General features: G+C 37.0%; 1 protein-coding gene and 1 pseudogene across 2 annotated transcripts; one reads left to right on the top strand and one right to left on the bottom strand.

The window, feature by feature from the left end:
- Positions 1-3,420: 3,420 nt before the first annotated feature.
- On the bottom strand, positions 3,421-6,505 carry LOC147500748 (cytochrome b5, seed isoform-like). The gene is made up of 5 exons (XM_086562355.1): positions 6,367-6,505; positions 5,411-5,506; positions 5,127-5,219; positions 3,978-4,044; positions 3,421-3,877 (listed from the first exon to the last, which is right to left on the bottom strand). Exons 1-5 carry the CDS (start codon positions 6,409-6,411, stop codon positions 3,627-3,629), a joined length of 552 nt encoding a protein of 183 aa, XP_086418481.1. The 5' UTR covers positions 6,412-6,505; the 3' UTR covers positions 3,421-3,626.
- A 244-nt stretch (positions 6,506-6,749) lies between these two features.
- LOC147500747 (rust resistance kinase Lr10-like) lies at positions 6,750-9,624 on the top strand (annotated as a pseudogene). Its single transcript, XR_015196507.1, has 3 exons — positions 6,750-7,503; positions 8,167-8,208; positions 8,299-9,624. The product of XR_015196507.1 is annotated as a rust resistance kinase Lr10-like (transcript).
- Positions 9,625-13,651: the final 4,027 nt, after the last annotated feature.

The following is a 13,651-nucleotide window of genomic DNA, read 5'->3' as shown; positions in this document are numbered from 1 at the left end:
CTTTTTGCTGACGGATCAGTTAGGAACTTCAATATGTTTCAAGACAGTTAATTTTTTTTTTCAGCACACTTGTATATATCTTACCTTTCCGACATTTTGCAATTTTTTTTTTTTTTGCATTGCGGTAACCAGTGCCTTAGCTAGAAATTGCGATTCACTCATATATATGATGTAACGTCCAAGTATCAAACATTCTACACCTAGTGAAGAGTGTGTTTCAATTATATCTTATACAAGAAGAAGAAAAAGAAGAAAGGTATACATCTATGCTATAATAATCACATTAACAAATGCTTGAGACAAAATAGACAGATCAAAATTCCTTGTGTTGATTCTGTTAAAGAAGCAAAATAACGCTTGTTATAAGCTGCATTCCCTGGACAAGTACACTCATTTTCAGAAGTCTCAAGACTAATGGTGATTGATCCCTCATCGTCGGGAAAGGAAAGGAACTAAAGAGTGTTATCTAGGGTTGCAGCATTCCCTCATTTAACAGAAGTGATCATGCCATATGCTCAAAAAAGATTGGAGACCGTCTGCCAATGCGAGGATATCATCAAGGTGGAAGAATGAATGAATTCATAGATATCATTGGATCCTCAACTTAAATAGTTCATCTGTTAAAACGGGAGGTTCATGATAATATTTTGAATGTTCCTTCTTATCTTCTTTTGGAAGTAAAAAGGTAACCTTAAGTCCATGAGATCTCCGGCGATCTTTATCTTCAGGGTTGCGTAGGCATGACTTGAGCTTCAGCAATAACAAATCTTGTTTTGAAGGTTGGCGAACTACAACAGCTCCTTTTTCATTGCAAACATCATGAGATTTATCCCTTGATCGTTCTTTAGACTCTTTACTGCGCTTACCTGGAGATTGTCGCTTGCGATGTTGACTACGGTCCTGGAGTAGGTGAGTCTTCTTAATGCTCTCAACTCTAGATGGTTGTTTGAAGTTCATACAAGAAACCTGCAGTAGAGACATATCGATAGAAGGTTTATTGAGAGATTGTTTTTTGGAACGTTGATCACTGTGTTTGGGTCTTGCCTCAGCGCTACACCTAACCGGGAATGATTGTTTGACACGTCCATGTTCTCGGGGCTTTGGGGCTGCATCATCCAACGATTCAAAACTTTGTTCGAGGTCAGGTGGTAAATCAATGCAGTTTTCAACTCGAGATTGTTGCTTGTGACCACGTAGCAATGAAGAAGGTTGACGCCGGCCTGCAGCGTTATGCATCAAGCGATGTAAAGTATGATTAGGTAGAATGAAGAAGACAGTTCCAAGCTTTAAAACGGAATCAGGTCTAACAACAATCCATGGAAACTTGAACACATCCGGGCGAGTAACACAGTGTCTTGGATTCTTCTTCATGACTTCAGCTGCAGTTATTGGTTCTGTATGAACCTCCACAAGACCACCTGGGTGCACCAACTTGAGCACTCCATTCTCCTGCTTTGAAGATACCATTATCACTGTTGTTTCCACAAATGAAGATGGAATAAAAAGAGGAGGAGATTGCAATGTTGCCTCTTTCCGATACTTATACAGATGCTCAAGTGAGCACTTTAGGACAAAAATGGCGATCATTCTAAAGAAAACATCTTTGGATAACCTTGTTCTATGATGTCAATGTGAATGAATATTCAATTTTTACTAAAAAAACAGATAGTTTTGGAGGTCATCTAAATGGTGCATTTGTCTGAAGTGATGTATTTGTCTGATAGAATAATATCCACCGTGTTGGTTCATTGGTTGGCTTGGTTATTGTCCTCATATTTTAATTTTAATATTAATTTGGGACAAATCATATAATGCTTCCAAAATACAAAAAGGAAGAGAACTGGTTTCTAAATATGATTACTCATAAGGTGCTAGTTTACACCATAACCATGGGAAAGTACTAGGTGTGTTACTAATTTTCCATCTTGAAAAACTTGTAGTGTCTTCACTGTCTTGCATTGCAAAAAATCAAAATTTTACAAGTTCACTTGGAAAGCCATATCCCTAAATCTCAATTCTTTTAAAAGGTTAATCCATGAATTAAGAGTTACGTACTTACCCTGAAGAGTTTGTGTGAAAGAAGAAATTATTCTATAGTATCATTGGGATTGGATTGCTCTATAAAATAAAGAGATGGTTAGAGGTCATCTAAGTGGTGGATTTGTCTCAAGTGCTGTAGTTGGTATGTGATAATAATATTTGTTAGATTATTTGGGCAGCGCCTTTGGTCTTATCTCTAGGAATTTACTGAATTACACATTTCAGAATACATGTCCTCTTTGTTTTAAGTAATGAGATAGGCAATTGTATATGTTTTGGATTTAAAATGTATATGGTTCTTCAACTTTCAGAGAAAACAGTTAAGAGAAGAAACAAAGAACAATATGTTATTCAACAGCCACAGTAAGGTTAAAACAATATCTCAAACACTGCAATTAGGATTAAGATGGCTTGTGGATGGACATCATGGAACATGGATCATAATACTATTGTGATTTACGCACTTTGTTTGAATTTGACCAAGAGAATATGAATTGATAAGGTTTAGACTGCAAAATGAGTCGCATATGAACTAGCTTCCCTTCATTCTCTGTACTCTTTCTGCCAACTGAAACACATGGCAAAAAATGTTCTAAAATAATTGCACATTCTCGCTTGACTACAGTAGTACAGTTAGAAACCATTCCTTAAAGAATGATTGACTGCTAATCGACGAGGGATCAAGCCAGTCAAGCTAAATTCCAATGGATAGGACAACTAAGAAGCCTTGAAAACCTGAATAACTGACTACATTGAATTGCAAGTCATAGGAATAAAAGTTAGGGTAAAGTTATTTGGATAGTGGTATAGTACTCGACCAAACTACAACTCCAATACCAACAGAGATCATGAATGAAGGCCTCACCGTGGTACAAATCCTCGCAATCTTGCAAAAACTTGTGACTTTTGAGATACCAAAACCATATGTAGAGTAAAAATATGTACATTAAGAACTGTTGCAAACTTCATTATTGTTCTACATGCTAAAACCCAATGTATATATAGCTGTTAATCTTTCTGAGTCAGTTGGGAGAACAGTTCGCGGCAAACATATGGAAACCATTTAGGGAGAAGATAAATGGGTGAAGCATTCTTATTCAAATCTTTGGGAAGGGAAAAGTCGGAGTGGATAGAAACTGAATTCTGAGTGCAGAACCTAGATGAAAAGACCAGCGTCCATAAGTTTCAATGTAGAGTACATGCAAAAATCATCTTTGTGGCAACCTGACTTTTTTGGCTATCTTTATGAACTTATCATAAAAAATCAATACAAGAGGAGGAAAAATAATTTATCTGCAAATAGCTGAAGCCAGCAGCTCCACGATCAAAAAAGCAATTCTGCCAAGTGTTCACCACATTAAACGTAAAGAAAATAGAAAATGTAACGAACTAATGAGTCTTTCCATATATAAAGAAGGAACCAACGACATGTAGAACTTCAAGTCTTCAACAATACATCACATAGGCCAGAAACTTCCACCAAATAAAATTTGCTCCCGAGTAGTAAAACCACTGACAAAAAGAGATAGTGAAGACTAGACTAGGTGCAAATCATAAACAAACTTTCTGGAATAATGACCTCTAGCTTATGTTGACTTAGAGTACAGATGAATGCCAAAGGCCAGACCCAAGATAGCCAGGGGTACCAGGAACTGAGGTAGCTTGATAATAAACTCTGATGTCTTATCCTGGTTGTAGTGAGGCTGCTTAGGAGGACTGTACTTCTGCTTGACTGGGAAGGTTGATGTATCAATATCCCCAACTAAGAAGTCATCCAGCATCGCCCTGGCACTGCTACTGTGACCAACATCCTCAAAATCATCAGTTGCGTCCTTCCCTGCCACAATACACAGCAATCAGATCTAATAAACTTTTGAGACAAAACTGTCAAAATTAACTAAAATGACTTGGCTAAAGAACTTCATATGAATCTATACCTGTAGCTGATAACAGAACGTCGTCACCCCCAGGATGGTCCTCCAGAAATTTAGTCACATCATACACCTGCTCCAGCATTATAAGGTGAGGAGATCAGGGATTGATAAATAAATATACGAGTCCCATCTAAAACAAGTGGCAACAGAAAACTGAATAAATCACTGCCTATAAGCCTCAAATTCAGAAAGTGAAAAGTATTGGAAACTTGAAAGAGAGTATCTATTTCTCTATGTGCATTACTTCATCAGAAACCCAGGAATTTGGTAAGGCATTTCTACAAGTATCCTAGGCTTTTGCCTTGCATCCGTAACAGCAATTGATGTAAGCACTTACAAACCAATTCAAGATCGGGTCTATCTGGACCCACTATCACATTTAAAACTTTGCCCTCTAGAGCACCACTAAAACAATTTCTTTGGGAGCCACAAAATGTGAAGTTATGTGGTACTATGTTATAGAGCGGCACCATATGAATTCCACAAGAGCAAGGCAATAAAAAAAGAACCTGCAACCCGAACAAACTTCCTTTGTTGCACACTAGCTAAACTTTCATTATTCCAGCCACGGGTTCAGCTATAGATAATCACTAAATTTTTTTGAAATTCATTGGAAGACTGTTTTTTACCAAAGCCCTCCAAATGAGGAACATTTGGATTTAGGAGAGCCGCACTGAAAACTGTCTTTCCAATTTTGCAAAGTTTCTAACTGTCTTCACTTCTTGAGCATCAAAAATACAATAGTTTTTGTTTGCTGCAAAACGAGCAGGTCTTGGGTGTTCCAAGGGTTGCCATTCCTTAATATAAGACTTCAAAATGGACAATCCATGTCGGATTTATACATATCTGTGTGTCAAGTTATGTTTCCTCTTAATCTATCCATTGAAAGGGAAGGCTATTCTTGTTTTCGACTTACTATATTAAAACCTCCAACAATATCTTGTAAAGTAAAAGACACGTGGAGATACTTTGCTACATTGCAGTGGAACAGGTACTAATAGACAACATCCCAACAGTATAAGTAATAGTATCCAACAGCAGGCAGCATGACATTATATGCCGACTATCCAACAAACCATGAAGCATAAGCATTAACAAGGTTTCCACTATAGATTAACTAAATAAACCTTTCTGGCTCTAATCCGCACTTACATGAAAGTTAGGGACAACTGCTCCTTGCGCCATAAATAACTTTTCCAAGAGTTCAGCTGTTATAATTCCATCTTCAAAAGCACCTAATGAGGCCTGTCATCATTTTTGAAGTAGTTAAGTTATATATTGGTTATTACTATAATAATACTATTCTTCCGTTTCCTTTTCTTTCTTCTCTCCCCCCCCCTTTTTTTTTTCTTTTGTGAAAAACAGGCTTGAGTTCCCACCATTTTGATGATTTTATAGAGAAAAATGACTGAGCAAGCAACAAATACACCACTCACTTGCCGAGTTTTTACAGCACGTTCAGTCCCACTCAAGAAGCTAGAAAACTCCATATCTTCCTCACCTGAATAAAATCCCAGTTTTTGTAATGCTTCCTGTCATGATCACACCCCTATTAGAATCCAAATTTCATTCCAGAGATTTAGGTTTAACACTTTCAAGTTTCAACTTATAGGTGAGAAACCAAAGAAATTCATGTTACCACCATAACAAACTTGGGTTACTCCTGTCGAATATACACCCATTACTATGACATTTTAGCTCTATCCTAACTGAGATGCTATCTGGTATAAAGTGCAAGTACAGACAATTAAGTATATTTGTTTTATAAATTTTATCAAGCACATTTTCCCTCTTGCATAGTGGGTCATACTCAAGTTCTTGTCCAAAAAAATGTCTCCGACTTTTCATCCTCACAATTTACAATATATTCCTTCTGACCAGTTCAAATAGTAAAATGTGCTAAGTATCACCTTTACGTCTAATATCCCAAAATCCTTCGACAGTGCGCAATGTTTTTAAATATCTGGCTATAAGACGATATGAGATTATGAAAGTTTCAGCTAGTTCACTACTTTCTACATATAAAATAAGCAAAAAAAAGTTTATAAGCAGAGCACTTTGGCAACCCAGAATGCTATAGAGATCTGATTTCTGCAGAAGTGCAGAGCACCAGGTAGTAATAACACTATGGTCACAAAGCATCATGTCAGTCTGTCTTGACTAGCCTCATTTCTGTGGTTATGTTAATTGTCCTTTAATTATTATTATTCATAAGTGCATGCTACATTCCAATGTACAACTTCTCATCTATATCAAAATTCACCAAAACATGAAACTGTCTGCGCAATTCTTTTTCATCAGTAACAGATCTTATACATAAGTGTCATAAAAAAATTATATGGACTTATTCAATTCAAATTATATATAAATAAAATCAATCAACCAAACTCACTTTGAAATTTCTTTGCGGAAATGCAAGCAGACCTGCATTGCCCATGAACCTCCACGCCTTCTGAGCCTTTCCTCAAATGACCAATCTCTTGAAGAAGTGAATTCTCTTTCGGCATTCCAACGTGTCACTTATTTCTTGGTTTGTAAAGTTTGTGAAATATAACTTGGGGTCTCAGCCGCTGGGTTTTACCACGAGAGCACAAGGTTCAAACCAAGTGGGCCTAAAACAATTATGATTATGTGGAATTGAATGGCAGAAGACTTGATGAAGTCGTCTATGGAGATGACCTCTATTATTAAAAATCTTGTCCCTGTTGTTCCATTGAGCTGCTCAAGAGTTGTAAACAGATCAGAAGTATAGTATGTGTGTGTGAGATTGGAGTTGTCATAATGTTTCAATTGCTTCAGTTCCTCACTTTCGTCCTAGTTCTCATCGGCCTCAATGGAATTCTTCTAGTCACTTCCGAGAATTGTACAGCCGGTTTTTCTGTTGGATACCCGTTTCGACTTAATTCAGGTGACCAGATTGTGGGAAATGACGGGTATATCTATCCCGGGTATATCAATCCCGTGTATACTTCCAATGATACTGGATATCCAGGATTAGTGATAAAATGTTTAGACTCCCGTCCGGTCATTAATATCTCCAACCACCACTATCTTGTGCGGCAGATAGATTACTACAACAGGTTTGTAAGAATAGTGGACGTGGATATAGTAGACCAAGATTGTCCTCAACCACGAAGAAATTTCTCGTTACAATCCACACCGTACTTGAGCTACTACAATTGCACCAATATGACCTTTTTCTACAATTGCACCAACAATACCCAAAATGTCGAGCAGCTTATTCCTTGTCTAGACAACACCCAAAATGAACGTTCTTATGCTTTCACTGAAGGTAAGATTCCAATAGGATTTGACGGGTACAAAACCTGTTCGGAGAGTGTAGTGGCAACGTTTAGTTACCTGGCACAAAACTTAACACAGCAATTAAAACAAGGGTTTAAGCTCAACTGGTCTCTGCCTACTAATGAATGTCAGGACTGCGAGAATTCAGGAGGTTTTTGCCAGTTTAATAGTACAAGTTTTCGTAGTTGCATCCAGTATTCCTATCGTTATGTTCCTGAGCAGAGAGGTATGTTTCTAATTTCTAATTTCTAATCCTTACAAATAATCCCGAGTTTAACAACTTGTGTGTTTACATCATGTAATTCTGGGTTTGCTATTGCAATATTGTCTATCTATTACCCCGCGTTCCAATTATTTGTTCCTTCATTCTGGAGGGTGTTTTTGGCATTCGTTCTAGTAAATATATTATTGTATCAAGTAGAGTATTGAATTTTATGTAGAAAATTAAGGTTCACTAGGGCTACAATTTTGAGTTCTTGATTGTTGTATCCTGGTTAGACAACGCTTGAATAACTGTTAGCACTCGGTCAGGAGCAAAATTCGTCCTCAATCCATAAGTGTGTATTTCTATTGCTTTGATTATAGGTAGTTTGTTAATCATCTTTTCTTAATTCTACACTATTATCAAACAAGTTATTCATTCTTTTAAGTAATTATCCATATTGTTTATAAGTGATTCTAACGCGAATTTAGTATGAAAAATCATTTTTCAGATAACAGTTCAAATGTTGTTGGTATTAGGATTTAGGAATGGAGATAGAGCTTGTAATGCACTCGGAATTCTAAGAAAAAAAAGAACAACAAAATGATTGTACGATTCAATAAAATGAGCTTGTGACTATGGTCATGCCATGTATATGTTAACGATAACCACATGTTTCCATTGCAGGCCACGGCTTACCCATTATAGCACGCAAGATAATTACTATTGGTGAGCTTACTATATACTATATATCATGTATCGGCTCTTTACAAAAACATTTGCAGTTTTTTAATTTAAAAGCTATCTCTTTGTTTACAGGTGTACCCTGTGGAGTTGGAATAGTTCTTACAATTTTATTAGTACTTTACAGAAAGATAATTTTCTCATTTGTCTCTTGTTGGTGGAATAAAAAGGAGACTTCAACAAATGTAGAAGTGTTCTTGGAGAACTATGGATGTCTTGGTCTACAAAGGTACAAGTATTCAGAAGTCAAGAAGATGACCAATTCCTTTAAAGATACATTAGGCAAAGGAGGATATGGCTGCGTGTTCAAAGGACAACTTCGTGATGGCCGTTTAGTGGCAGTTAAGGTATTGAATGAGTCCAAGGGTAATGGAGAATTTTTTTGTTAATGAAGTTGCTACCATTGGCGGGACTAACCATGTCAATGTGGTCACCTCCTTGGCTTTTGTAATTGAGAAAACTAAACGAGCTCTTGTGTAACGAAGTTCATGCCGAATGGATCCCTCGAACGGTTTATTTACAAAGACAAGGAATCAAGTATCCGCCTCTTCTAGGATGGGAAAAACTTTACCAAATAGCACTTGGTATTGCTAGAGGGTTGGAATACTTGCATCGTGGTTGTAACACTCGCATTTTGCATTTTGATATAAAACCTCACAATATCCTTCTAGACGAAGACTTCTGCCCAAAAATTTCTGATTTTGGGATGGCTAAACTATGTCCAACCAGAGATATCAGTATTTTGTCATGGGTTGGAGCTCGAGGAACTCCTGGTTACATTGCACCTGAAGTCTCGTTTAGAAACTTTGGAGGCTTTGGAGGGGTGTCTCACAAGTCGGATGTTTATAGTTATGGAATGATGGTGTTAGAAATGATTGGTGGGAGAAAGAACATTGATGCAACAGTGGAGAACATGAGTGAGATTTACTTTCCGCAGTGGATATATAATCATCTTAAACCAGACTTCAATATAGAAGGATCCTCTGAGATGTTTGAGGAGGAGACGACGAAAAAGATGATCATAGTGGCTCTTTGGTGCATACAAACACACCCATCAAATAGGCCTTCAATGAGCAAGGTGGTGGAGATGTTAGAAGGAAACAATGAAGAGTTGCAAATGCCTCCAAATCCTGCACTATCTTCTTCCTCATCATCATAGGAGTTACTCTACGACTAAAGTGGGATTTGTGCTACAACACGCTCTTTAAATTTAGATAGGGAAGGGTCTCATTGTACTAATTTTATGCAACAGTAAAAGACATATTATAGCTCCTTTTTCAACTGTTATCCTCCAATGCATGGCAAGATCGATCTTCAAGCTCCATACGACTCTTTGGTGCTACCGGGCTTTATTAAACTATCCAATGACATGTATAGCTAAATGAAATTTCTAGTTGACTTTGTTGTTTCACTTGTTCCTTATATTTGTATATAGATGACTTAGAAATACAGAATATTGTGTCAACTGAGTTGGTGACCAAGAATTAAAAGAAGATTAAAAGAGTAGTATGTGCTCAACATTCCAAGTTGTCAATTTTCAGTTGCTTCAACTCCTTACGTTCCAGTTATTGTCCGGAAGCGACTAATATTATGGGGCTATTGTCGGTGATGATGGATATCCAGGATTATTACTGATCAAATGTTCAGAGTATCCATATCGTCTGTTCATTAATATCTCAAACCCCATCTATCATGTGCAACACATATATTATGAAGGGAAAATTATAAAAGTGGTTGACATAGATATAGAAAAAGAAGAATGCCCTCTACCAAGAAGGAACGTCTCATTAGAATCCATACCGTCTTTAGACTACTTTAATGAACAAGCCAATATGAACATTTTCTATATATAATTGCACAAACATTGGAAATGTTGAGCAGGCTCTTCCTTGTCTAGAGAATAACAACAACAACAACAACAGGAATACTAGTACATGTTCTTATGCTTTCGTTCGAGATAACATTCCAAAAAGATTTAACTGGTACAGAAACTGTGAGGAGAGTGTGGAAGTATTGTTTGACTTTACTACTGATTAATCTCTTTCTGGTCAAATCCTCACATCTGAGTTCAGAGAGAATTACTCTTCACAAATTCTTTAGTCTTCTAGTACAATCCTCACGCGTTGTGTCCAAAAGTGAAGATTTATAATGGATTTGTATGAACTGGAAAACCCAACGTACTATACCTGTAACAGTCTTTCAGGAGGCGGAAAGGTTAGGTGGAAATGCTCTTAATGGATCATCAGATGCAAGCAATAGAAGAATCTCTTTTGTTGAAAAAGTTAAAGCAAATGTTTCCATGGAAATCGATATAGTTGCGTTACCTATTCCTGGGATGAAAGGTAACATTCCATCTATAAGAATTCCAAAACAAGCAATAGATAGAGGTTTACAATTCTGCAAATTCAGTTTAGTAGGTCGACTTGATTTTCAAAAAATCAACATAGACACTGTTAGAACTATTGCTGCAGAGAAATGGCGTCCAAAAGGTTGTTGGAAAATAGTCCCACTGGGAAAAGGTTACTTCATGATTAGACTGACCTCTGAGGAAGATCTTGTCAGAATTTGGAGTGGAGGACCTTGGAAATTTCATAATCAAATTCTCAGGTTAACAAAGTGGAAGCCATATTTTGATCCTGAAATCCAGCGCATTTCTCATGCAATGGTGTGGGTTAAATTACCTAAAATAAAACAACAATTTTGGGACTATGAAATACTCATGGCTATGGGTAGATGTATTGGTTACCCCATCGGAATTGATAAAACAACTGCGGAGAGAGATTTCAGGTTTTATGCAAGTGTACTGGTTGATTTAGATCTTTCTAAACCAATTCCAAGCCAGATTATAGTCGAAGTTCCAGATAGACAAGACTTTATCTAGGAAATTGAACTCTCAAGGCTTCCAAAATTTTGCTCCCATTGCAAGTCAATTGGACACTTGATGAGCGATTGTAAATCTCTACAGAAAGAGATAAGAAATGAGAAGGACATAAACCTCGAAAAGGAACCGAGGCAAGAAAATCAGCATGCTACTGAAGCTGCAAATCATCGAAGGAGGCGTAACAGAAATCAGCAAAATAATAACCGGGAAGCTGGAACTAGTAGGGACAAAGACTCACAGGGTGTTCCCATTCCTACTCCAATTTCTATTGGCACTGGGGATACATTACTAGAAAATGTGGTGGGTCTAGAGGCCGGAGATGCACAAACACAAGAAGCTGGAACTGATCACGTTGATGCTATACCACAAGTTGGGGTAGCAGAAAATATAGCTATTGATGCTGTTGCATTGCTTCCACTAGTTGGGGAAATGCAATAAGTGCATCCTTTGAATGCACCTCAAGCTGTTGTTACAGCTACTAACTGCTCTCTAGATGTCGCAAATTCTGTTTCTCCAAACTACATTGCAACTCCACTCAGAGTTACTATGGCTGAAGATCCAATTGTGCCGCAAGAGAATAGTCGAGCAGCTGATTCCTATTCTCCCATTGCGAGGACTATGAAGAGTGGAGCTTTAGAGCCAGATTCCTCTTCAACAACGAGAATGGCTGAGTCCAATTCTTCTTCCACTACTGGAAAAGGAAACAGGCTCAAATGATTGAATGAGGCAAATTCACTGCTAAGATCGGTTAATTGGGTTGAACTCGCAGATGAAAATGATAATGCCGAGGATGGTAAAGAAACATGGCAGCCCGATAGCAATGAAAAAGTATAAACCTGCATGGATGGTGCAGGAGCATGTTGATGATGAGGATAACTCAAAGGATGGTGAGGAACCATGGCAGATTCAGAAGAAGAAAGGAAGCAAGACAAAGGGGAAAGATGTAGATCCGACTCCTCGTCCACCCAGAGGTAGAAACATTCCCGCAAGATATAAATTAATTACTCTTATTGGAAACACACATGGTTTAGAAATTAGAATGAAGGCTTTATCACTTTCATGGAATATATTTTGTTGGATTCAAAGTGGGAACTTAATCCAGCCCGGGTGGTACGTAACCCCTATATTGTAATCTTATTACTATATACTAGTAAACGGGCACGTGCGTTGCACGTGTTACAAAGATAATTATTTGGGAAAAGAGTGGGGATGGCATGTTATTTGCTAACTCATCAGTCATTTACACTCAAGAAAATTTTGAGCATAAGCACTGCTTTAGAAAATACAAACAAAAATTTGCATTTTATACCAAAAACACAAAGATTTGCATTTACATTGAAATCCAGTATGCTCAAGCAAGTTCTGAATGACATTCTTACAAATAAACTACTGTTTAATGCTTAACATATTTAGTTACAAAAACGAAATTGGCATAGCCCTGCAGAAAAAAGAACTTCACATTGGCGTTCTCACAAAGATGCTGCTAGCATTTGAGACTCTCATAGACGTCAGATGTGACCCATATGGACCTGTCAATGAATTCCTTTGCCTGACTGAAACAGGGGAATTTTAGGTTCATTCCTTGGGTGTTTACAAATGCCGCATTGGGGTTAGTATGTCACAGATCAACGGTTCATTGTCTCCTGCTGAATGTGGCGGTTTAAATGCATTACATCATAAGAATGGAAATAAGCTTCAGGCATGTATGTCGTAGAAAATAAAAATCCGCAGGAATGACCAAGAATCTAAGATTACCTTAAACTGTGCATAAGTCCTACTTGTAGAAGCTCATACCCCATTAAAGAAAAGTCTATTTACATACACATATAGATGAGTTACAAAACTAATTTCTTGTTATTCTAGTGGGATATATATACGAATGTGGCTTTATTTGTTGTTTAGGTGTACTCAAATAGATCAAATATTTACTTTGTAATACCTGTGTAAACATCTAATAAGGGTGTACTCAAATGGAGCAAATATTTACTTTGTAATACTTGTGTGTAAACATCTAATAGAACCGCAGTATAAAATTAGATCATGATGGTATTAAAAATCTATGGCAATAAATACAAAGTCTTAATTAATATTTTGACCAAGATGGTGTTATTTGGTTGAGGGCCTTCTAATTATAAAACAGTGGCAGTCTTCTAAACATAAGTTCTAATGCAAACTTTTGTACCTTTATAGTTTTGCATGCATTCTAAATGTAGTTGGTAAATATAATTGTGGATTGCATGCAGGTCAACTCGCAATAAAGTTTCAGCTATGAGTATCTAGCTAAGTTGACAAAACTATATACAACAAAATTGCTAAGAATCCAAGATAAGTATCTTAATTAAATTGTGCATAAGTCCTACCAAGATAAGTATCTTAATTAAATTGTGCATAAGTCATACCTGTAGAATGTGATAGTCCCTTCAGTAGCGAGCTTGAGAGTCACAAAACTAATCTCATTTTCCTTTTTGGTCCTTTGTCTTTGTCTTTGTCGGTTGTTGGTCAGTAATTCTTTTCTGTTCATTATAAGCATTAAAACAGTAAAAATAA

This window comes from Coptis chinensis, chromosome 5 (assembly GCF_015680905.1).
Source record: "Coptis chinensis isolate HL-2020 chromosome 5, ASM1568090v1, whole genome shotgun sequence".
NCBI classification, from domain to species: domain Eukaryota; kingdom Viridiplantae; phylum Streptophyta; class Magnoliopsida; order Ranunculales; family Ranunculaceae; genus Coptis; species Coptis chinensis.
Note: the sequence above shows the minus strand (reverse complement) of the source record. Positions and strands in the feature narration are given on the sequence as shown.